The sequence below is a fragment of the Entelurus aequoreus genome, linkage group LG01 (assembly GCF_033978785.1).
Source record: "Entelurus aequoreus isolate RoL-2023_Sb linkage group LG01, RoL_Eaeq_v1.1, whole genome shotgun sequence".
NCBI lineage: Eukaryota > Metazoa > Chordata > Actinopteri > Syngnathiformes > Syngnathidae > Entelurus > Entelurus aequoreus.
In genome coordinates this window covers 92596156-92622192 of record NC_084731.1, presented here as the reverse complement: position 1 = coordinate 92622192, position 26037 = coordinate 92596156, and the positions used below count along the sequence as shown (strand labels likewise).

Genomic DNA, 26037 nt, shown 5'->3' with positions numbered 1-26037 from the left:
ACATCACCAAGTCCAATGCAAAGCGTGGGATGCAGTGGTGTAAAGCACGTCGCCACTGGACTCTAGAGCAGTGGACACGCCTTCTCTGGACTGAAGAGTCATGCTTATCCATCTGGCAATCTGATGGACGAGTTTGGGTTTGGAGGTTGCCAGGAGTAACGCTACATTTTGGACAGCATTGTGCTGAGTGTGAAATTTGGTGGAGGAGGAATTATGGCATGGGGTTGTTTTTCAGGAGTTGGGCTTGGCCCCTTAATTCCAGTGAAAGGAACTTTGAATGCTCCAGGATACCAGAACATTTTGGACAATTCCATGGGATGGCACTTTAAGTTCATATGTGAGTAAAGGCAGGTGGCCAAATACTTTTGGCAATATAGTGTATCTGGTAGTGACAGGTGCTTTGCCAGTTTCTAATATGAACCGTCTTTGATTGTAATTTCAGAATTTCACCATTTGGACACCCCTGCTGTCAGGTATTCTTTGTCCATCAACAATTTCAAAATCTTTAAAGGCCTACTGAAAGCCACTACTACCGACCACGCAGTCTGATAGTTTATATATCAATGATGAAATCTTAACATTATAACACATGCCAATACGGCCGGGTTAACTTATAAAGTGACATTTTAAATTTGCCGCTAAACTTCCGGTTCGAAACGCCTCTGAGGATGACGTATGCGCGTGACGTAGACCGGCGAACACGGGTATGCCTTCCACATTGAAGCCAATACGAAAAAGCTCTGTTTTCATTTCATAATTCCACAGTATTCTGGACATCTGTGTTCGTGAATCTGTTTCAATCATGTTCATTGCATTATGGAGAAGGAAGCTGAGCAAGCAAAGAAGAAAGTTGTCGGTGCGAAATGGACGTATTTTTCGAACGTAGTCAGCAACAACAGTACACAGCCGGCGCTTCTTTGTTTACATTCCCGAAAGATGCAGTCAAGATGGAAGAACTCGGATAACAGAGACTCTAACCAGGAGGACTTTTCACTTCGATACACAGACGCCTGTAGAGAACTGGGACAACACAGACTCTTACCAGGATTACTTTGATTTGGATGACAAAGACGCAGACGTGCTACTGTGAGTATGCAGCTTTGGCTTCTAAACATTTGATCGCTTGACCGCATGTGCGCAACTTTTTTTTGCGTATGTACGTAACTTTTTTAAAATATATAAGCTTTATGAACCTTGGGTTAGGTGAACGGTCTTTTGGGCTGAGTGATTGTGTGTGTTGATCAGGTGTTTGAATTGTATTGGCGTGTTCTATGGAGCTAGGAGCTAGCAGAGGAGCTAGGAGCTAGCATAACAAACACGCAGGTGTTTTCATGCAGGATTAATTTGTGGCATATTAAATATAAGCCTGGTTGTGTTGTGGCTAATAGAGTATATATATGTCTTGTGTTTATTTACTGTTGTAGTCATTCCCAGCTGAATATCAGGTCACCCCCGGCTCTCACAGCATCTTACCTATCTGAATAGCTTCAACTCCCCACTAGTCCTTCACTTACACTTTACTCATCCACAAATCTTTCATCCTCGCTCAAATTAATGGGGAAATTGTCGCTTTCTCGGTCCGAATCTCTCTCACTTCATGCGGCCATCATTGTAAACAATAGGGAACTTTGCGTATATGTTCAACTGACTACGTCACGCTACTTCCGGTAGGGGCAAGCCTTTTTTTTATCAGATACCAAAAGTTGCAATCTTTATCGTCGTTGTTCTATACTAAATCCTTTCAGCAAAAATATGGCAATATCGCGAAATGATCAAGTATGACACATAGAATAGATCTGCTATCCCCGTTTAAATAAAAAAAAATCATTTCAGTAGGCCTTTAAAGATTGGCAGCATGTGCCTGAGAGCGTGTTGACGTACGAAGGCAGTGATGCAGCGTCCGCACACGGTGGTCTTGAAGTCGCTCTGAAGCTCCTTCTTGATGGCGCTGGTGGTATAGAAGCCCTCGGCCAGCAGGACGATGGCATAGACAAAGAAGAAGGAGGCGATGCCATAGATGATGTACTGGAAGATCTGAATCCTGAGGATGAGGGAAGGGTTAAAGAGGGTCAGAGTTATGCAACTTACTGGTAAAGGACCACAACTTACACCTCAAGGTCCTACTTTTTCACTACAGAAGGACCCGGAGCCCACTCAAATATTAATACTGGATCTATTAATCTTACTCTTGATTTTAATCGAATTTAATAATTATACCTAATCTACTTTCAGTTTAACAGGATAAACTTTGTCAAAGGATATGAAAGCATGAGTTAATCACAGAGATTATTATCAAGGCTTAGGTCGGGCTGAGTAAAAATATAAATACTCATCAAATATACTGCAAAAGAAGGGACTCATAAAAACTGATGAAAAAAAAATGCATACAATTACACAGTGGTAAAATTAATTTATTCAAACTAAATAACTCAGCAACAAGGGTTGGAATTGGGGGTTAAATCACCAAAATGATTACTGAGCGCAGCCACCGCTGCTGCTCACTGCTCCCCTCACCTCCCAGTGGCTGGAACAAGGGGATGGGCCAAATGCAGATAATAATTTCACCACACCTAGTGTGACTGTCAGTGGTACTTTAACTTTAAATTAATGCGAATTTCTGTTAATAAGGAAATAATACAAAGTGTTAGTGAATATCGTTACCCGGGTGTCATTTTAGACCCAACACTTGGCTTTAAAAAACATATCCAACAGATGTGCCAGAGACTTAAGTATACCATAAACATGTTCAAATGATCAAATGATCAAATGTATCAGGAATTTGTTAACACTGGAGGCAGCTCAAACTTATTTTAAAGCAATGATTATTGTTTTTATTATTGTGTAACATGTTGGTCCCAGGCAAGCAATATAACACTGAGGCCATTGGAAACCTTGCACAAACAATCGCTCAAAATCCTTGACCGAAAACCACAACACCGCCATCACTTTTTAAGGAATCAATAAAGTACTATCTATCTATCTATCTAGTTCTCCAAACATATAGATTGTTACATTTTTGTCACGTTCTGGACGCATGGTGATGCGGGATTTTTGTTCTCCCAAGATGCAAAGGACGAAAACCGGACAGGACTTGCAGGTAACGACATGATTTAATGATAAAATAACACAAAACTGGTACCAAAACAGAAAACAAACCGACAGGACGAGGTGCCGAGCGCACCGGAAGCTAAGGCTAACACTTAGCACAGATTGTGACTACTAGCATGAGCTAGGAAACTAGAACAAACCTACGTGGCAGTCGCGGGATGCAAAACAAAGACGCCAGACCGACTGACTGAGAAGGCAGGCTTTAAATAATAATGTCAATGATGACCAACAGGTGCGTGTCGGGAACCCCAGCGGCAGGTGAACGTAATAAGTTACTATGGTAACCAACTAAGAGGTGCATAAACAGGAACTAGAATGGGACCAAGACTAACAGAAAAACACAAGTGACTTGAAAACGTAAACAGAAATATGATCCGGGCAGCGGATCATAACAATTTTGCTAACATTAAAAGATTATCATCAGTACGAATGACCCATCTAAATCCTAAATAACACTGCGCCAGCGCCACTTAAGCACTTTGTCCAGTTTACTTCTGCAGTGGCAACTACAAACACACGAGCCTCCACCAGGGGGCAGTGTAGCGTACCCAGATGTAAAAAATATTTTTCACAATGAGCCTTTTCATATAAAGCGATAAAGCAGTGGAACGACCTCACAACAAACTTGAAAAGTCTAACAGATTACTCTTCATTCACAATTGAAGTTAAAAAGTGGCTTTGGAGCAATCAAAGCTGCTCACACGGTCACTAAGGTAGCCACTATGTTTGACACATCAACTTAATGTGTATTATATTTATCCATGAGAGCATTTTTTTTGTAAATTGTGAGGTGTGTCTGTTCAAATCATGGTTGTTTTTACAAAGGATGACAGATGTGAACAAGACCATGTATTGTTTATTTGTGATGATGTAATGTATAATAAGTATGTGTCAATGAAAGGGTATTTTATGACGTTTTGTAATTTGATTACATGCTATAGTATATTTTTATTGTTATCATTTTATTGCATGTTCTTTGTATCTCTTTAATTTAGGGTAGCCAGGGACTGCAGATATAAATGAGCTATTTAGCTATAATCTGGTGCAGAACACATCTGTCTTTGAGCTTAATGTTTCTGTGCAAGACTAAACTAAATATTAATAAATCTATATTTAAACTATCAATAAAATGAAGTGCAAATGAAAAAAACAGCTTCACCAATTTAGTCAAAATATTTGCGTATAAGAAACTTCTCTATGACTTTAGCTCCGGACTTCTTATGTTTGTTTGATCCATAATGGTTTATAAAGAGAGTATGGCCAACTAAACAGCAGGCGCCATGACTGCTACCAAGGATGCGGCTGTGTTTGGATGTTGGTTTTTCCTGACGAAATAAACCAAAATAATACGTCTTCATATAGTTCTAAACATACTCCAGCTCATAAATCTACAATAAAACATGCTTGTATTTCGTCAAAGTATGTGCTGCTACATTCCTGCACTGTTTCGTGACCAGTAGGCTCTTTGACGCGCACCTGAATAAACATACAAAACTACACAGAACGACCAAAAATAATAATAATAATAATAATAATAGATTTTATTTGTAAAAAAAAAATAATTACCCTCATTTTGTCAAAATCTTCATTAGTTTCGGACCAACAATCATGGACAATTATGACTTTTGTGTGAAGTGTGTCAACTGTGGTGTAGGGTTGTACAGTATAGTACCGCGATACTAGTGAATCATATTCGGTACTATACCGCCTCTAAAAAGTACCGGTGTAGTATCATCCCTGCAGGACGAGGAATAGCTAAACATGCTTCACTACACACCGTAGCTCACCGGCGTCAAAATGTAAACAAACGCCATTGGTGGATCTACACCTAACATCCACTGTAATGATACAAAGTCTAGTCGACATTTTTTAGTATCACAAAATCAGTGTTTTAGCTACTTTTATATCACTAATCCTCGTCTCCATGGCGACAAAAAAAGTAAGTTTCTTACAAGTATCATCCCTGAAGGACGAAGAATAGCTAAACATGCTTCACTACACACCGTAGCTCACCGGCATCAAAATGTAAACCAAGGCCATAGGTGGATCTACACCTAACATCCAATGTAATTATACCAAGTACAAGAGCGTGTCTGGACGATATTACTATGATAACATCGATATTTTTTCGTTTAAAAAAAAAATATTATGTTTATAAACTCAGGAAATATGTCCCTGGACACATGAGGACTTTGAATATGACCAAAGTATGATCCTGTAACGACTTGGTATCGGATTGATACCCAAATTTGTGGTATCATCCAAAACTAAATTGTAAAGTATCAAACAACAGAAGAATAAGTGACTATTAGATGTTAACAGAAGTGTAGATAGAACATGTTAAAAGAGAAAGTAAGCAGATATTAACAGTAAATGAACAAGTAGATTAGTAATTCATTTTCTACCGCTTGTCCTTAATATTTTGGACAAAATAATAGAATGGAAAATGACACAATATGTTACTGCACATGCCAGCAGACTAATTAGGAGTCTTTGTTTGCTTTCTTACTATTAAAAGACAAGTTGTCTTGTATGTTCACTATTTTATTTAAGGACAAACTTGCAATAAGAAACATATGTTTAATGTACCCTAAGATTTTTTTGTTAAAATAAAAACAATAATGACATTTTTTATGGTGCCCTTTATTTGGAAAAGTATCAAAAAGTACCAAAAAGTACCGAAATACATTTTGGTACCGGTACTGGTACCAAAATATTGGTATCGGGACAACACTACAGTGGTGTCTGCTTCCAATGTATGTGTAACCACTGTAAGTATCACTCATTATGTATTATTCTAACTAATTTTTTTTTTTGGTAACATCCATCCATCCATCCATTTTCTACCGCTTGTCTGCTAAGTGAATAAGTGTACTTTTGTACTTTTCCCCCCATATTTCTGCACAATTACTCAGATATGGTAACACCAGCAAGCAGTAGAGACTATGGAGTGATTTTTGGTCCAGAACGTATTTTGCTTCATTCATTATTGACGTATTTCTTGCCACTTTATGTTGTATAATTGTACGTGAGATTTTAAGTTAATTTTATCATCTATTTTACTCATTTAATGTTCGTCTATTCGTATTTGTGTTTGACTTTCCCTTCTGCTGCCACCCAATTGCATTATTTTAGTTTTACAGAGATTTAAAGACAGTCTTTTTTTGTTATACCATCTCTTAAATGTATTAATTTCTTCTGTTATTATTTGTATTAGCTTCTATGTGTTCCCTCCTGAACAAAACGCGGATGTCGTGTCGCGGTTTACCTCGCACAAAACGCTGTAACATTCACTTTCCATACTTGTCTTCTTTCCGGGTTGTTGGAAAAGTGATAAAAAAGCTTTCTACAATTCTCGCTGGTGCAGCACGTGGAAAAATGCGATGAGGTGGCGACTTGCCCAGGGTGTACCGCGCCTTACACCTGAATGCAGCTGGGATAGGCTCCGGCCACCCCCGTAGCCCCGAGAGGGACACGCGGTAGAAAATGGATGGATGGATGGATGCACTGCAAAAACTGAAATCTAAGTAAGATGAAATATCTCAAATAAGGGTGATATTTGCTTATTTTATGTCTGATAAGATAATTCTTCTCACTAAGCAGATTTTATGTTAGAGTGTTTTACTTGTTTTATGTGTTTTGGTCCTAAATGATCTCAGTAAGATATTACATCTTGTTGCTGAGATTTGATGACCTATATTGAGTAAAACATGCTTGAAACTAGAATATCAACTGTTGCAAAGCTGTGTCATCAACACTCACAAGTATAAAACTACTTTTTTAAAGTAATCATTTCTTATTTCAAGCATGAACAAAAAAAAATCATGATTTTGACACAATTGTGTCTCATAATTAAAACAGATGACAGTCAAATGGTCTTTGCTGTTTTATTTTCCATGAAACAATAGAAAATACGTACTCACATAGTAGTACAGTTGGCACAGTACAGCAAAGTGACAGTTAATATTTAAACATTTAACATGTGACATTTCTAACAATTTTGAACATGCACATTCAGATAAATTCCTCAAAATTACAATAAAAAAATTTTTGGCCGGTGGCCGGGCTGTTTATATGCGCACTAATTGACTGAACGAGCACGCACTTGGCGCGATGATGTCATGTTATCGATGGAAAAATGCATTTTTAGACCATATGATTTGCCTGAGCGGCTAGGAGACCCCGAGAGTAACAAGCGGTTGCCTTGTTGCCTTTCCATTAAGAACAATAAACTAGTTTTTAGTATAAGTTTGCTGGTTTCAAGAAATGTAATGCCGAGCGCATATCATTATGTCAAGATAATGGCACTAGCATTTACTTCATTTAAGAATATTTTTCAACATATTGAGCAAAAAGGTCTCTTTTTTTTCTACCAAGAAAAGTGCACTTGTTATTAGTGAGAATATACTTATTTTAAGGTATTTTTGGGTTCATTGAGGTTAGCTAATTTGACTTGTTTTGGAAAGTCTTGACAAGCCAAATGTTCTTGTTCTATTGGCAGATAATTTTGCTTAGTTCAAATAAAATACCCCTCATTTTTGTAATTTTTTTTTCTTGTTTTTGAACAAGCTGGGCGGCGGCCGAAGGCAGGGCACTTGGCGGTCCGATCCTCGGCTACAGAAGCTAGCTCTTGGGACGTGGAACGTCACCTCGCTGGGGGGGAAGGAGCATGAGCTAGTGCGCGAGGTGGAGAAGTTCCGGCTAGACATAGTCGGACTCACTTCGACGCACAGCAAGGGCTCTGGAACCAGTTCTCTCGAGAGGGGCTGGACTCTCTTCCACTCTGGCGTTGCCGGCAGTGAGAGGCGACGGGCTGGGGTGGCAATTCTTGTTGCCCCCCGGCTCAGAGCCTGCATGTTGGAGTTCAACCCGGTGGACGAGAGGGTAGCTTCCCTCCGCCTTCGGGTGGGGGAACGGGTCCTGACTGTGGTTTGCGCTTACGCGCCAAACCGCAGCTCAGAGTACCCACCCTTTTTGGATTCGCTCGAGGGAGTACTTGAGAGTGCTCCCCCGGGTGATTCCCTCGTTCTACTGGGGGACTTCAACGCTCATGTTGGCAGCGACAGTGAAACCTGGAGAGGCGTGATTGGGAAGAATGGCCGCCCGGATCTGAACCCGAGCGGTGTTTTGTTATTGGACTTTTGTGCCCGTCACAGATTGTCCATAGAGAACACCATGTTCAAACATAAGGGTGTCCATATGTGCACTTGGCACCAGGACACCCTAGGCCGCAGTTCCATGATCGACTTTGTAGTTGTGTCGTCGGATTTGCGGCCTCATGTTTTGGACACTCGGGTGAAGAGAGGGGCGGAGCTTTCTACCGATCACCACCTGGTGGTGAGTTGGCTGCGATGGTGGGGGAGGATGCCGGACAGACCTGGCAGGCCCAAACGCATTGTGAGGGTTTGCTCGGAACGTCTGGCAGAGTCTCCTGTCAGAGAGAGTTTCAATTCCCACCTCCGGAAGAACTTTGAACATGTCACGAGGGAGGTGCTGGACATTGAGTCCGAATGGACCATGTTCCGCGCCTCTATTGTCGAGGCGGCTGATTGGAGCTGTGGCCGCAAGGTAGTTGGTGCCTGTCGTGGCGGTAATCCTAGAACCCGTTGGTGGACACCGGCGGTGAGGGATGCCGTCAAGCTGAAGAAGGAGTCCTATCGGGTTCTTTTGGCTCATAGGACTCCTGAGGCAGCGGACAGGTACCGACAGGCCAAGCGGTGTGCGGCTTCAGCGGTCGCGGAGGCAAAAACTCGGACATGGGAGGAGTTCGGGGAAGCCATGGAAAACGACTTCCGGACGGCTTCGAAGCGATTCTGGACCACCATCCGCTGCCTCAGGAAGGGGAAGCAGTGCACTATCAACACCGTGTATGGTGAGGATGGTGTTCTGCTGACCTCGACTGCGGATGTTGTGGATCGGTGGAGGGAATACTTCGAAGACCTCCTCAATCCCACCAACACGTCTTCCTATGAGGAAGCAGTGCCTGGGGAATCTGTGGTGGGCTCTCCTATTTCTGGGGCTGAGGTTGCTGAGGTAGTTAAAAAGCTTCTCGGTGCGTTGCTGTGTGGATGGCCGGGATGCGGTGTTTGCATTGGGCATGGGGCTGTGCAGTTTTTCTGCGTTTGGTTGCTGGTATGGGCTCTGCGGGGTTGGGTTGGGGCGGGCGGGGGCTGGCTTTGTTTGGCGGGGGGTGGGCTCGCGTGACGTCACGCTAAAGTGGTCTGGTGTGGGTCACGGGCCGTGGGGGGGGGGCGGCTTCCTGGCCGTAGTTCCTGGTTGTCGGCCGCATGGACTGGGGGGGGATGTCCGGGCCCTCTACTCCTCCTACTTATAGCACACACAGTCACACAAATACAGGACTTTGGGGGATTGTCCTGCGGGGAGGCATGGCGGGGGGTTGAGGATGCCTCCTATGGGGCTCCGGTCCTCCTGTCTTGTCCCCTGCTCGGCCATCCCTCAATCTTAGCTGCATATTAGACACTTAGGATTTGGAGGGCTCGGCTTGGTTGGGACCCACCAAGACCTTGATGTCCCCCAATTTTAATCGCATTATTAGTTCCCACAAGCATACATATCTCACTCACGCTACAGTACACGCATCAATAGGGACTGGAGGTCGGCTGTAATGGCTGACCTCCTAATTTTAACTACACAGTAGACACTCTGGGGGCCTTGTACACATGCATGTGGGGGGGTTGGGGTTCGGCGCACCCCTCATTGCCTCGTCGGCCGGCGCGGATTCCGGGGACTGCGTTCTGGTGGCCTGCCAGGCTTTTATTAATTTATTATTATTATTATTATTTTTTTTTTTTTTAATGTGTATATATGTGTATGTATATATATATATATATATATATGTGTGTATGTGTGTATGTATGTATGTATGTGTATGTGTATGTGTATGTATGTGTATGTATATATGTATATATATATTTATTTATTTTATTTAATTTTTTTATTTTGTGTGTGGCGTCGCGCGGGTCTCGCTTCCTGTTGGGTGGGGTCCGTGCCCGTGTGGCCCGACCTTGCGCTGTGGGGTCTCTGTTGGCGACCTGATGTGGTGGCGGCGCGGCGCCCGTGTCTGGTCTGGATACTGTGTCTCGGTTGTTTGGGCGGTGGTGTGTTTGTGCGGGTTTGGGTTGGGGTGGTGGGGTCTTTTGGCGGGGGGGGGGTGTTGGTGTCTCTTGTTTGCGTGTTGGCGTTTGGGCTTGCTGGCGGGCTGGCGCTGGCTGGTATCTGTGATCCTGTTGGCGTGTGGTTGCCGGTCGCGGTTTATTTTTTGATCGCTTTGATTTGATTGGGTGGTGCTGGCTGTCTGTGGGTGTTGTGGCTGCTGTTTCTGCTGCCGTTTGTTTGTGGTGTGGGCGCCCGTGGCTGCTGGGTCTGGTGCAGGGGGGTGGCTGATGTTGTGACTGGTGGCAGCGCGCGCGCGTGGTGGTTGTCGGGGCTGACAAACTGTGTATATGTATGTGTATGTGTGTGTGTGTATGTATGTATGTATGTATGTATGTATATATATGTGTATGTGTATGCATGTGTATGTGTGTGTATGTGTACATGTGTATGTTTATGTGTATGTATATATATATGTATGTATATTTCTGGGGGTACGTTCTGGGCCTGCCTGTCGGGTGGGGGTCGGCGCCTCAGGCTACTGCATCCGGACTGCGTGTCTGGAGCTCCTGGGTCCCGCCGTCCATCCCTTCCAGGTGGCCGTCTTGGTTGGGGCCTGCTGGGTCTGGTCCCTGCGTCTACTGTGGTGGCTTGGTGCTGCAGGGTATTCCGAGGTGCTGCGAGTCAGCCAGTTGTTGGGGTAGCGACCTTGTGTGTCAGCATGTCTGTGATCTTCTTTTAATTCTTTATTTATTTATTTATTTATTTTTATAAATAGATTTAATTATTTATTTATTTATTTTTCCCCCCCTTTTTAAAAAAAAAATATTTTATTAATATTATTATTATTATTATTATGTATTTATTTATTTATTCCCCTACCTCGGGGGGGGGGGGACTCGGCGGGGCGGTTGCTGGTTGTTCCATCTCCATCGTTGGGGTCCCTGCGGGTGGGGTGGGTGGTTCCTGTGGCCCCGTGCTGGGTGGTCCTGTGGCGGCCGGCTTGGGTGGGGTGGCCGTGGGCTGGCCTCGCCGCGCTCTCCGGGGGTGGGGGGGGGCTCGTGGGGGCCCTGTTGCCGGTGGGGCGGGGGCGGTCTTCCCGTCCGGTTGCGGGGGGTCTCCGGGCCCCTCGGGCGGGGCGTCCCGCCTTTCTGTCCGTGTGGGGTGTGGTCTCTCGCTGGCTTGGGGTCTGGCTTCCCCCTGTTTTTCTCGTGCCTTGTCCTCTGCCGGGTGCGTCTGTCTGCGGCCTGCTGCTGGCCCTTGTGGGCGGCACGGTGGGCCAGGCTCTGGGGTTCCTGTCGCTGTCCGTCTTGGCTGCGTGGGGGCGGTGGCCCCTGGTTCCCTGGGCACCACACCTACTGTTTGTGAGATGGGTTCTCGGGGAGGCTGGGGCCGTACTCTGGCTCCCGCACACACTGGGAGTCAAATGTATTGTACATGCAAATTCACATATACTCACACACATACATACAGACATACATAGGTACCTACGCTCCCACATACATATACAAATAAATACAGTACATATTTACACACTCAAAGTTCGTACTTCCACACGCACATTCATTATACAAACATACTGTATACACATACTGTACATATACATTCACTGTAAAAACATACATATACACATACTGTACATATACATTCACTGTACAAACACACACATACTACACATACATTCACTGTACAAACACACACATACATATACTGTACATATACATTCACTGTACAAACACACATTTACACATACTGTACATATACATTCACTGTTCAAACACACATACTGTATACACATACTGTACATATACATTCGCTGTACACACATATACACATACTGTACATATACATTCACTGTACAAGCACACATACACATACTGTACATATACAAGTACATATGCACACATACACTCATGCACATAATCACGTTTCATCAAACATATATTAACGTTGTTGCCCTAGGGTAAACTGGGTATAACACATGGCACACTGACAAAGCTTAACCTATTGTTACTATAACAATCTACAAGGTTAAGGTTGCTTCTCTTTCTTCCCCTCCATTTTTCTGCATTCTTTCGTATCTCAAGTTATCATTACGTATATGTATTGTTGCATTTGAACAATTGTATTGTTGATAATAAAGGTAAAGTACTGGTATTGTTTATTATCAATAGCACTATTTCTATTGGTATTCATATTGCTCCATTTTTAGTGTAATAATGCTCATTGTCATTTCTGTATTTTTTTATTTTTTTTTTTAAATTTTCGCTAACTGCTTATTTGCTATTACTTTTACCATCATATTTGTACATGTCGTATTTGCTGATGTTGCTCTGTTGTTGTTGTTGTTGTGTTTGCTGTTGTTGTTTTTGTCTCTCTGTCTAATCCCCCTCTTGTCCCCACAATTCCCCCCTCTGTCTTCCTTTTTCTCTCTTTCTATCCCCTCCTGCTCCGGCCCGGCTGCACCAAATGATAATATAAATACATTTAATAAAGTCAAAATACAAGTAAGGCAACAAGAGAAGAATCCTACACTTCTCTTTTGTAAAGTAAATCTGAACAGCCGATATGGGCATCTACATCTGCTATATGATTTGCCCGAGAAGCTGGGCAGGACATTATAAAAAAAAAAAAAAAAAAAAAAAAAAAGCTTCTCGGTGGCAAGGTGGATGAGATCCGCCCGGAGTTCCTTAAGGCTCTGGATGCTGTGGGGCTGTCTTGGTTGACAAGACTCTGCAGCATCACGTGGACATCGGGGGCGGTACCTCTGGATTGGCAGACCGGGGTGGTGGTTCCTCTCTTTAAGAAGGGGAACTGGAGGGTGTGTTCTAACTATCGTGGGATCACACTCCTCAGCCTTCCCGGTAAGGTCTATTCGGGTGTGCTGGAGAGGAGGCTACGCCGGATAGTCGAACCTCGGATTCAGGAGGAACAGTGTGGTTTTCGTCCTGGTCATGGAACTGTGGACCAGCTCTATACTCTCGTCAGGGTCCTTGAGGGTGCATGGGAGTTTGCCCAACCAGTCTACATGTGTTTTGTGGACTTGGAGAAGGCATTCGACCGTGTCCCTCGGGAAGTCCTGTGGGGAGTGCTCAGAGAGTATGGGGTATCGGACTGTCTGATTGTGGCGGTCCGCTCCCTGTATGATCAGTGCCAGAGTTTGGTCCGCATTGCCGGCAGTAAGTCGGACACGTTTCCAGTGAGGGTTGGACTCCGCCAAGGCTGCCCTTTGTCACCGATTCTGTTCATAACTTTTATGGACAGAATTTCTAGGCGCAGTCAAGGCGTTGAGGGGATCTGGTTTGGTGGCTGCAGGATTAGGTCTCTGCTTTTTGCAGATGATGTGGTCCTGATGGCTTCATCTGGCCAGGATCTTCAGCTCTCGCTGGATCGGTTCGCAGCTGAGTGTGAAGCGACTGGGATGAGAATCAGCACCTCCAAGTCCGAGTCCATGGTTCTCGCCCGGAAAAGGGTGGAGTGCCATCTCCGGGTTGGGGAGGAAACCCTGCCCCAAGTGGAGGAGTTCAAGTACCTTGGAGTCTTGTTCATGAGTGGGGGGGGGAGTGGATCGTGAGATCGACAGGCGGATCGGTGCGGCGTCTTCAGTAATGCGGACGCTGTATCGATCCGTTGTGGTGAAGAAGGAGCTGAGCCGGAAGGCAAAGCTCTCAATTTACCGGTCGATCTACGTTCCCATCCTCACCTATGGTCATGAGCTTTGGGTTATGACCGAAAGGACAAGATCACGGGTACAAGCGGCCGAAATGAGTTTCCTCCACCGGGTGGCGGGGCTCTCCTTTAGAGATAGGGTGAGAAGCTCTGCCATCCGGGAGGAGCTCAAAGTAAAGCCGCTGCTCCTCCACATCGAGAGGAGCCAGTTGAGGTGGTTCGGGCATCTGGTCAGGATGCCACCCGAACGCCTCCCTAGGGAGGTGTTTAGGGCACGTCCGACCGGTAGGAGGCCACGGGGAAGACCCAGGACACGTTGGGAAGACTATGTCTCCCGGCTGGCCTGGGAACGCCTCGGGATCCCCCGGGAAGAGCTGGACGAAGTGGGCTGGGGAGAGGGAAGTCTGGGTTTCCCTGCTTAGGCTGCTGCCCCCGCGACCCGACCTCGGATAAGCGGAAGAAGATGGATGGATGGATGGATGGATGGATGGATGGATGGATGTTTTTGAACACTGACTTTTTGCAGTGTGGAAAAACTAACGAGGAAGCGCCGCAAACACAAAGCATCAGCTCAAAGTTGGTAGCAGTCATGGCGCCCTGTAGTCACGTGAGTGCCTTTTGACCTGAAACCGAGTTGGCCATACTCCCTTTATAAACCACTCTGGTTGGATATTGTCATTACTGCCACAAGTGGTGGAAAATTGTATTACAACTGTGTACCATACGGACCACGGCTGAGAAAGGGCTATTTTTTCGGGGGCGGCCCTATGGTTAAGAAACAGCGACTTACACCATGGTGAGGGTGGCGTGGTCGGTGGTGATCCTGGAGAAGTGGTTCTCCAACATGGTCAGCGTGCCCGTCAGCGCCACATGGCCGCAGCCACAGAACAGGGCCACGCCGGAGAAGCAGAGAATGGTGGCCACCAGGGAGGCGTAGGGCACCCCGCCCAGACACTTGATGCAGCACTCAAAGCATCCTGCAGGGGGGGGGGGGAGAAATCAAAGGTCAAGATTCACGTTTTGTCTTTGAAGAAACGTCTCCAAAGTTTCCTCCCTGTGACCAGATGGCATAAATAAGACACGCTGCGATGCTAAATAAATCATATAGAAAACGCGGTAGATGCTTTCTGGGGCGCCACTCCAGCACGTCTACATCTGAAAACGCGGGGAACGATCACACGCTTTCCTCGGCGTGTGATCATCCACAGTCAAGACCAGGAGGAGGCAGAATCGGAGTTGCGTCTTATATAACAGCCGGTTTAAAAATAGATCCCCCAGCAAAAGAGGAAAGTTCGAAAAGAAAAAAAAAGGATGGAATCAAGCGACTTCCGTGCTGTAGTTTCCAAGGCAACCTGTTCCATCTGGCAACCCCCGAGAGCATCGTCTTGATCGCAATGTTTGCAGAGTTGATGCAGGTGCGACGACGCCGATGCACCTGCACCTTCTCAGATGTTTGATGTTCTCCGCGGCTGACGTGTGACGTGCAGACAGCAACACCCGCTTCACCGTGTAAAGGATGACAGAGGATCCACTGGGAAGAGCACAGGACCCAACACTATGAGGGGCCGTTAGGGACATTATTCAGGATTACCTCTTATTTGCACTACTGAAATGCTCTCACATAAACAACTGAAATGTTTTTCTCTCACACACACACTACTGAAACACTCTTATACACACTACTGAAACACTCTTATACACACTACTGAAACACTCTTATATACACTACTGAAACACTCTTATACACACTACTGAAACACTCTTATACACACTACTGAAACACTCTTATACACACTACTGAAACACTCTTATACACACTACTGAAACACTCTTATACACACTACTGAAATGCTCTCACATAAACAACTGAAATGTTTTTCTCTCACACACACTACTGAAACACTCTTATACACACTACTGAAACACTCTTATACACACTACTGAAACACTCTTATACACACTACTGAAACACTCTTATACACACTACTGAAACACTCTTATACACACTACTGAAATGCTCTCACATAAACAACTGAAATGTTTTTCTCTCACACACACTACTGAAACACTCTTATACACACTACTGAAATGCTCTCACATAAACAACTGAAATGTTTTTCTCTCACACACACTACTGAAACACTCTTATACACACTACTGAAACACGCTTATACACACTACTGAAATGCTCTCACATAAACAACTGAAATGTTTTTCTCTCACACACACTACTGAAACACTCTTATACACACTACTGAAACACTCGTATACACACTACTGAAACACTCTCATACACACTACTGCAATGCTCTCACATAAACAACTGAAATGTTTTTCTCTCACACACACTACTGAAACACTCTTATACACACTACTGAAACACTCTTATACACACTACTGAAACACTCTTATACACACTACTGAAATGCTCTCACATAAACAACTGAAATGTTTTTCTCTCACACACACTACTGAAACACTCTTATACACACTACTGAAACACTCTTATACACACTACTGAAACATTCTTATACACACTACTGGAACACTCTTATACACACTACTGAAATGCTCTCACATAAACAACTGAAATGTTTTTCTCTCACACACACTACTGAAACACTCTTATACACACTACTGAAACACTCTTATACACACTACTGAAACACTCTTATACACACTACTGAAACACTCTTATACACACTACTGAAATGCTCTCACATAAACAACTGAAATGTTTTTCTCTCACACACACTACTGAAACACTCTTATACACACTACTGAAACACTCTTATACACACTACTGAAACACTCTTATACACACTACTGAAGTGCTCTCACATAAACAACTGAAATGTTTTTCTCTCACACACACTACTGAAACACTCTTATACACACTACTGAAACACTCTTATACACACTACTGAAACACTCTTATACACACTACTGAAATGCTCTCACATAAACAACTGAAATGTTTTTCTCTCACACACACTACTGAAACACTCTTATACACACTACTGAAACACTCTTATACACACTACTGAAATGACATCCATCCATCCATCTGCTTCCGCTTATCCGAGGTCGGGTCGCGGGGGCAGCAGCCTAAGCAGGGAAGCCCAGACTTCCCTCTCCCCAGCCCACTTCGTCCAGCTCCTCCCGGGGGATCCCGAGGCGTTCCCAGGCCAGCCGGGAGAGATAGTCTTCCCAACGTGTCCTGGGTCTTCCCCGTGGCCTCCTACTGGTCGGACGTGCCCGAAACACCTCCCTAGGGAGGCGTTCGGGTGGCATCCTGACCAGATGCCCGAACCGCCTCATCTGGCTCCTCTCGATGTGGAGGAGCAGCGGCTTTACTTTGAGCTCCTCCCGGATGACAGAGCTTCTCACCCTATCTCTAAGGGAGAGCCCCACCACCCGGCGGAGGAAATGTAGTAGTTATAAAATTGCTGTAAATATGAACATGCAGACAGTAAACGAGAAGGAAGAAAAACAAAGCTTTAATTTATTATAGTATTTGGTAAAAGCAAGAAAAAAAGGGAGAAAGAACATCATAACTAATTACTTTACAAAGTTTAAAAAAGGGTATGAAGACAAACCAAGCTGTGATAAGGTGATCTGCCATCTATTACTGTTGCCTGGTGCAAAAGAGTCTAAAAAGACAAATTAAAAAAATAGTAATCTGTGTCAAAAACATTCTAATGCTTGTTTGGAAAATACTTCCTGGTTTTATGTTGTTTTTCTTTAGTACCTGCGTTTTAAAAATGCTTAATTGTTGTTTTAGTTACTGATCGGGTTTCAACTACTTTTGCCTGGGGAGACACGTTCTTTCATTCAGCCATTACAGACTGGACTTGAATGAGTGAACATCGTGTCCGTGTTTCTGTTCAATATTCCCCCCTCTACAGGTAAAGAAATGTGGTTATTCAACACTTTGCAATGTATTTTTGCTCTCTGTCTGTAAGGTATATACCTACATGCTTTAAAGCTGCCAGCGTGTGGATGACCGCGTGTGACTGCGTGTGCGTGCATCCGCGTGTGTGTGCGTGCATGTGCGCGTGCATGTGCGCGTGCGTGTTGAGAGTAGTTTGATGCAGAGATGTATTTTTTTATGTTGTGTAGTCGTTTTCATGAGAGTAGATTTTGAGATGAAAGATTTTGCTCTGCTGTTGTTATTTTGTACAGGAAAATGAAAAGTTAAAAGTCAATGCTTTATCAGTTATATTTGGTGATGATAATTATGCATTTCTATTTGTGTTTACACTAAAGGAGTGTCAGTTCTGATCTGATTAGCTATTGATAAAAATATGATACAAATATTATATATTTTTACAGATTAAATTTCCAGCACAATGCTTTATTTTTCTACTTCTTTCATGTTTTGAATAGAGAAATGTAATGCTTAAAAAAAAAGAGAAATGTTTAAAAAGGTGCAATGTTTAAAAAGTATTGTTTAAAAGTGTATGTTTTTGGAAAATTGCCATTACAGACTGGACTTGAATGAGTGAACATCGTGTCCGTGTTTCTGTTCAATATTCCCCCCTCTACAGGGGTGTAACATTTTGGAGGCACCGCTGGGATCGGGTGAGACGAGGTTCGACTTCTGCCAGCGACAGACGTCCCCAGCTCTCATTCAGTCCCGTTCAACTTACCCAGGGAGGCAGCATCCAGTGACTGAAACGGTGACGGTTGGAGTGTCTACAACACAGCACAAGCAATCTGAGGTGGACTTAAAGCACCAGGAGCGCCATTGCCAAGGTTTAGCACACAAACTACCACTGCAACAGTACACTGAGTCGTTGCCACAGCAATAATGGAGTCAACTGAGATAGAGACATTGCAGTTGGAACTAATTGGACTTTTATGTAAACTGTCAGCAGACAATCTAAAAGAACTGTGTGTCTCTCTTGCTATTGCTGGAGATGCTCTTAAACATGTGGAAGGAAAAAATAGAGCATCGTTAATTACAATGATAAGTAACCACCTGCAGAGAGAGGAGCTAGAGCAACTCGAGGATATGGGAATGGCAGAGCTCCTCTCCTTCAAAGACGAAGTAGACAAGATCTGTAATAAGGTAGTACCAAAGGAAGAGCCAAAAGGACCTCAAACCCCTATCTCCTGGCACAAAGAATTTAAAATAGCTGGACAAATTGGAGAACCAGGACAAAAGGACCGCCTCACATTTTCCAGCTTGGCCTTCTCAAAGGTTTCCCAGAGACTGAAATTGTTGATGCTGTCATAAGAGCCATTGTTCCAGGAATGCAGTTACGCAGCTACTTAGAGGGGAAAAGTGACCTCACGTTACCGACTTTGAGAAGAATACTCCGCTGTCATTACCAAGAAAAGAGTGCCACAGAATTATATAAGCAGCTGTCATCTGAAGTCCAAGGCACAAAAGAGACTTCTCAAAACTTCCTCATCCGTGCTCTCGATCTAAGACAGAAGATTCTGTTTGCCTCACAGGAGGCGGAGTCAGGCTTAAGGTACGACCCAGTGCTAGTGCAGAACATGTTCCTTCACTCAGTTATGACTGGCTTGCAGAATGATAATATCAAACGGGATCTCCAACCATATCTAGAGCAAGCTCGTGTTCCTGATGAACTCCTGTTTGAGAAACTGAATACTGCATGTGCCTACGAAAGTGAGAGGCAAGACAAGAAAAAAATGACAACACCACAGCGACCTGTAGCTGTTCACTCTGCTCAGTCTGACCACACTCCAGCTGAAAAGAAGGAGAAAACAAGCCACAATAAGAATCAAACTGATATTCTCACAGAACTGCAGGAGATGAAAGCTAACATGTCCCTCTTAAAAGATCTTAAAGCTGAAGTGGCTTCCATTAAAGAGTCTATGCAGCAGCCTTCTTACTTCCCCAGACAGCACCCAGATCCATCAGCTGCACCAGACTGCCCTCCACATCAGTCAGCACCAGTTCACTATCACCCACCACAGAGACACTGGGCCACTCCTGCCCCCGCAGCACAACACTGCTATCCTCAACTCAACCAAAGGTTTGGCAATCAATATGCTCCGCCCACACCTGCACCACGCCGTAGAATAAGATGTTATGCTTGCCAGCAGACAAACACTGAAGATTGCATTCACTGCTTCAAGTGTGGCAGTAGTGAACACTTCGCAGCTGGTTGCAGAATGGGAAGATCAGGTCCATTCAGAGGGAGTGGTTTAAATGGGCAAGGGTCACCCCAGCGGGGCAGGGAGTGACCGTCTCATCAATCGTGCCCCAAGTCTGTGCAAAGTGTGGTGTACGTGGAAGAAATGTGAGGCTGAGACAATGTGCAACATGTAAAGGTGTGTTATACTGTTCAAAAACATGTCAACATGAACATAGGGAAGTCCACAGGAATCAATGTACAACAACCTCATGCAATACAGTCCAAACTACACCACAAAAGAGAAAACAGGTCAAAGTCGCTCCACTAGTTGGAAGGAGATATTTAATTGACTGCCATATTCAAGGTCAGCAGGTTAGAGCTCTGTGGGACTCTGGCTCACAAGTGACTGTAGTGAGTGAACAATGGAAAACAGAGCACTTACCACATGTAACATTAAGGGACATTTCTGAACTTCTTGAAGCTGATGAAACTTTAAACCTCATTGCAGCTAATGGGGGAGACATACCATACACAGGATGGATAGAGGTGACATTTAAATTAGCTTCAGAAGGAGTCCCTACAGCAGAGGTCATTGTTCCCACCCTGATCATTAAAGGTAACAGTCTTTCTCAACCTATCATTGGCTCAAATGTGATTAGACTGATAGTTGCTACTGAACTGCAGCAGGATAATGCCAACAATAAACAGCAGCTAATCAAAACTGTCCAAGCAGCTTTTCCTGGCTTTGGGATGGATCAGGCTGAAGTTTTTTTAGAGCAAATTACTGCTGAGCAGCAACCTCAGGAGTATGTAGTTAAGACGACCAGAGAGCGAGTGCACATCCCCAGACACACCTCTGTAAAAGTAGAGTGTCGAGTTTTGACTGCACCTTTACAAAAGGAGACAACGCTGATCTTTGAGCCTAGTGTTAATCCACAATGGCCAGAGGGCCTTGAGTTTACTGACACTGTTGTGATGTTGAGGAAGGCTGCAAAACCATTCATACTTGTCGACGTGCAAAACCCAACAGATCATGACATCGTGCTCACTGGCAGAACTGTTATTGGGACGGTACAGCAAGTTCAAGCAGTTTATCCAGCGACAGTCTTTGAACGGCCCTGCACCACCCCTCCAGTAACAGTGAGTAATGTGGGAGTAAGGAATGAAAAAGCTTCTGGTGGTGAATGGGATCCCCCAGTCAACTTGGATCATCTCAGCTCACCTGAAAAAGAAAGAGTGAAACAAATGTTAAAAGAAGAGTCAGGCTCCTTCTCAAACTCTGATGACGACATCGGCTGTATTGAGAATCTGCAGCTCACCATCTCACTGAAAGACACAGAGCCAGTGGCCAAGACCTACCTCTCTGTACCAAAACCACTGTATCAGGAAATGAAAAGCTACCTACATGATCTCATCACACAAGGTTGGGTGCGCAAATCAAACTCCCCCTACGCGTCCCCAGTTGTGTGTGTCCGGAAAAAGGATGGGAGCTTACGACTGTGTATAGACTTCCGTGAGTTAAATCGTAAGACTGTACCAGACCGTCAGCCCATCCCCAGGGTGCAGGACATCATGGATGGCCTGGGTGGAAACTCCTGGTTTTCACTCTTAGACCAGGGGAAAGCCTACCACCAGGGATTCATGGCAGAAGAGAGTCGCCCCCTCACTGCTTTTGTGACCCCCTGGGGTTTATATGAATGGATTCGAATCCCTTTTGGCCTAATGAATGCACCGGCTGCCTTCCAGAGGTGCATGGAAGAATGTCTTGAGGGGGTTCGAGATGACATTTGTGTACCATATCTTGACGATGTCCTTGTGTTCAGTCAGTCATTTGAAAGCCATGTTGAAAATGTCAGAACTGTGCTGAGGCGCCTGAGAGAGAACGGTATAAAGTTGAAGCCGTCCAAATGTGAGATGTTTCGACGAGAGGTTCGCTATCTTGGGCGGGTCATTTCAGCAGAGGGTAGCAAAATGGACCCTGCTGACACCATAGCTGTCAGAGCCCTAAAAAACAAGCCACCAACCAATGTGGGAGAATTAAGAGCTATCATGGGTCTCCTGAGTTATTACCGTCAGTATATTCGGGATTTTTCTCAAATCGCTGCCCCTCTCTATGACCTCATGAGAACCCCTGCTGATGTACAAAAGACTGACGAACGTGCTAAAAGAACAAGACAGCTTACAAGAAAACACAATGGCGCGCCATCCAACCAGCCCATTGTATGGACAGAAAAACATCAACATTTACTTGAGGAACTGTTGGACCACTTAGTTGAACCACCAATCCTTGCCTTTCCTGACTTTAACAAACCTTTTGTTTTACACACAGACGCTTCCAACCTGGGCCTGGGTGCAGTTTTGTATCAGGAACAGGAAGAAAAACTGCGTGTAATAGCATATGCGTCCAGAGCCCTCACCACATCCGAGAAGAACTACCATTTTCATTCTGGAAAACTAGAGTTCCTCGCCCTTAAGTGGGCCGTGTGTGAAAAATTCAGGGACTATTTGATCAGTTCATCATGCACTGTGTACACGGACAATAATCCGCTCACATATGTCTTGTCTACAGCTAAACTAAATGCAACTGGATGCAGGTGGGTTGCTGAATTAGCGGATTTTCACCTCACCATTCGATACAGGCCAGGAAAAGAAAACGTTGATGCCGACACACTCTCGAGGATGCCATTGGATATTGAGACAATGTTTAAAGACTGTACTGAGGAAATGTCATCTCGTTCGGTACAAGCAGTCGTACAGTCAATTGAGGACCCAAATTCTAACACAGTGTGGTCCATGGCTCTGTCTGCTCAGTGTAAAAACATCAACAAGCCAGAACATCAGCCTCTCTCGCTAGCGAAGATTTGTCATGCTCAGAAGGAAGATAAAAATATCGGCCCAGTGATGGAGTGTCGTCAGTTAAATAAGAGACCTGAAAACAAACAGTTAAAATCATTCAGTGCGCAGAGTAAAAGACTGATGAGTGAATGGGAAAAACTTACCTTGGATGATGACGGCGTCCTGCGTCGAAAAACAGCTACACGAACACAGCTCGTTTTGCCAGAAAAGTACAAAGCAACTGTTCTGAAGGAGCTGCATGATGATATGGGGCACCAAGGGATTGACCGAACCACATCGCTGGTAAGAGAACGCTTCTTTTGGCCCTATATGCAACAGGACATTCAACACTATGTGGCTCGAAGCTGTTCATGTTTGAAAAACAAGAAGCCCAGCCGAGAGATTAAGGCACCCATAACCAACATTGTCACAACTCAGCCCTTTGAGTTAGTCTCCATTGATTTTCTACATGTTGACCAGAGTGCAGGCGGGTATGAGTACATTTTGGTAATTATTGACCATTTCTCAAGATTTGCCCAAGCGTACGCTACAACCAACAAGTCAGCAAAAACAGTGGCAGATAAACTTTTCAATGATTATGCACTGAAATTTGGATTCCCTCAACGTATCCATCATGATCAAGGTGGTGAATTTCAAAACCAGCTCATAGCACAGCTGAAAAAGACCTCTGGAGTGTTAGGTTCGCGAACAACGCCCTACCACCCTGAAGGAAATGGACAAGTCGAACGTTTTAATCGTACACTCATACAGATGCTGAGAACACTGACAGAAAAAGAGAAATCAAGCTGGAAAGACTCATTGAATAAGTTGGTTTTTGCATATAATAGTACAAGATGTGAAGTCACTGGCTTTTCTCCATTTTATCTTCTTTTTGGGAGGACGCCAAGACTACCTGTCGACATACTCTTCCGACTGACACCAGCAACAGGTACACCTGACCACAGAGAGTACATGCGAAAGTGGCGAAAAGGGATGCAGGAAGCCTACGAAATTACAAAGAACAATGCAAAAAAGTCAGCTGAAAGAGGAAAAAGAAACCATGATCGCAAAGTGAGGAGCTCAGAGTTGGAACCAGGAGACCGTGTTCTGGTCAGGAACTTGACCCCAAGAGGAGGAACTGGCAAGCTACGCAGCCATTGGGAGGAAATTATCCACAAGGTTGTTCGTAGGGTGAATAAGGATGCTCCAGTTTACGAAGTTGTACCGGAACAAGGAAAAGGGAGAGATAACAGGATATTACACCGCAATCTCTTGCTCCCGTGCGATCACCTGCCCTTGGAAGTTCCCCTAAAAGTTGCTAGACCGCAGAGAAAAAAAACGACAAATGAGGGGACGATCAATACTCAGCAAGAGGATGACAGTGATGAGGACTCAGAGGATGACTGGTTTTATTACCTACCTCCACAACCTCCTCAAGATGCACAGCCGCAGACATGTAATGAAGAGGAGCATACTGGCCAGTCGGTAGGCACTGAACCTACAAGAACACATGACAAACAAGGAGAGGAACAGGAAAGACTGCTACAGCCGGAGGAGGATCACAGCAGGATTGATTTGCTGAATAGCGATGAGGCACCTGAGAGACTTGGAATTCTTGGAAATGACCCTGTGCTGCCACCTCTGTCACTCCCTGCACATGAAAGCCACAGTGACAACAGACAAGTACAAGAACGCTCAAAGAGGGAACGACGACCACCAAAGTTATTCACCTATGATGAGTTTGGTAATCCAGCCTGCTACAATATGGATGTCCCAGCCAGATCCATGTACCCAATGCAACATTACGGAGCCTATCAACCAGGGACCCGGTGGCCAGATTATGTTCAGGCCCCCACCTACCAACCTGTGCTTCTGTACGGGTAACCACTCACATGGACTCTTGTGAAACTGAACACATCACACCCATATACATACACATACATTCATGGACTCTTTGACACGCACATTCACACTCACATGGACTTTTGCGAAAACAGAGTGCTCACAAACATACACACATCCCACTACACTCATGGACCGTCGCGAAAGCAGAGTGCACACAAACACACACATCCTGCTACACTCATGGACTTTTGCGAAAGCAGTGTTAATACACACGCACACTCGTCCTGGACTGTTGAAACAGCTGCGATTTAGAATAGACGTTACCGGTTAAGCGCAAGGACTTTGGGTGGGCCGATTGTCTATGCACGAACTGCTGAGAATCTGAATTGTATACTATGTGACTGCCTTACTCGATGAATGTCGAGGACGACATCTATATTGAGGGGGAGTGTGTAGTAGTTATAAAATTGCTGTAAATATGAACATGCAGACAGTAAACGAGAAGGAAGAAAAACAAAGCTTTAATTTATTATAGTATTTGGTAAAAGCAAGAAAAAAAGGGAGAAAGAACATCATAACTAATTACTTTACAAAGTTTAAAAAAGGGTATGAAGACAAACCAAGCTGTGATAAGGTGATCTGCCATCTATTACTGTTGCCTGGTGCAAAAGAGTCTAAAAAGACAAATTAAAAAAATAGTAATCTGTGTCAAAAACATTCTAATGCTTGTTTGGAAAATACTTCCTGGTTTTATGTTGTTTTTCTTTAGTACCTGCGTTTTAAAAATGCTTAATTGTTGTTTTAGTTACTGATCGGGTTTCAACTACTTTTGCCTGGGGAGACACGTTCTTTCATTCAGCCATTACAGACTGGACTTGAATGAGTGAACATCGTGTCCGTGTTTCTGTTCAATATTCCCCCCTCTACAGGTAAAGAAATGTGGTTATTCAACACTTTGCAATGTATTTTTGCTCTCTGTCTGTAAGGTATATACCTACATGCTTTAAAGCTGCCAGCGTGTGGATGACCGCGTGTGACTGCGTGTGCGTGCATCCGCGTGTGTGTGCGTGCATGTGCGCGTGCATGTGCGCGTGCGTGTTGAGAGTAGTTTGATGCAGAGATGTATTTTTTTATGTTGTGTAGTCGTTTTCATGAGAGTAGATTTTGAGATGAAAGATTTTGCTCTGCTGTTGTTATTTTGTACAGGAAAATGAAAAGTTAAAAGTCAATGCTTTATCAGTTATATTTGGTGATGATAATTATGCATTTCTATTTGTGTTTACACTAAAGGAGTGTCAGTTCTGATCTGATTAGCTATTGATAAAAATATGATACAAATATTATATATTTTTAC

The 26037-nt window shown here is 44.3% G+C and overlaps 1 protein-coding gene across 1 annotated transcript in view; it reads right to left on the bottom strand.

Moving 5' to 3' along the window:
- Nucleotides 1-26037, bottom strand: part of LOC133659214 (neuronal membrane glycoprotein M6-b-like) — a 108496-nt gene that overhangs the window by 21631 nt on the left and 60828 nt on the right. Inside the window, exons 2-3 of the mRNA XM_062061953.1 lie at nucleotides 14681-14867; nucleotides 1882-2041 (exon numbers count right to left, since the gene is read on the bottom strand). Of these exons, the coding sequence (XP_061917937.1) occupies nucleotides 1882-2041; nucleotides 14681-14867 (347 nt within the window). The remainder of the gene's footprint in view (nucleotides 1-1881; nucleotides 2042-14680; nucleotides 14868-26037) is intronic.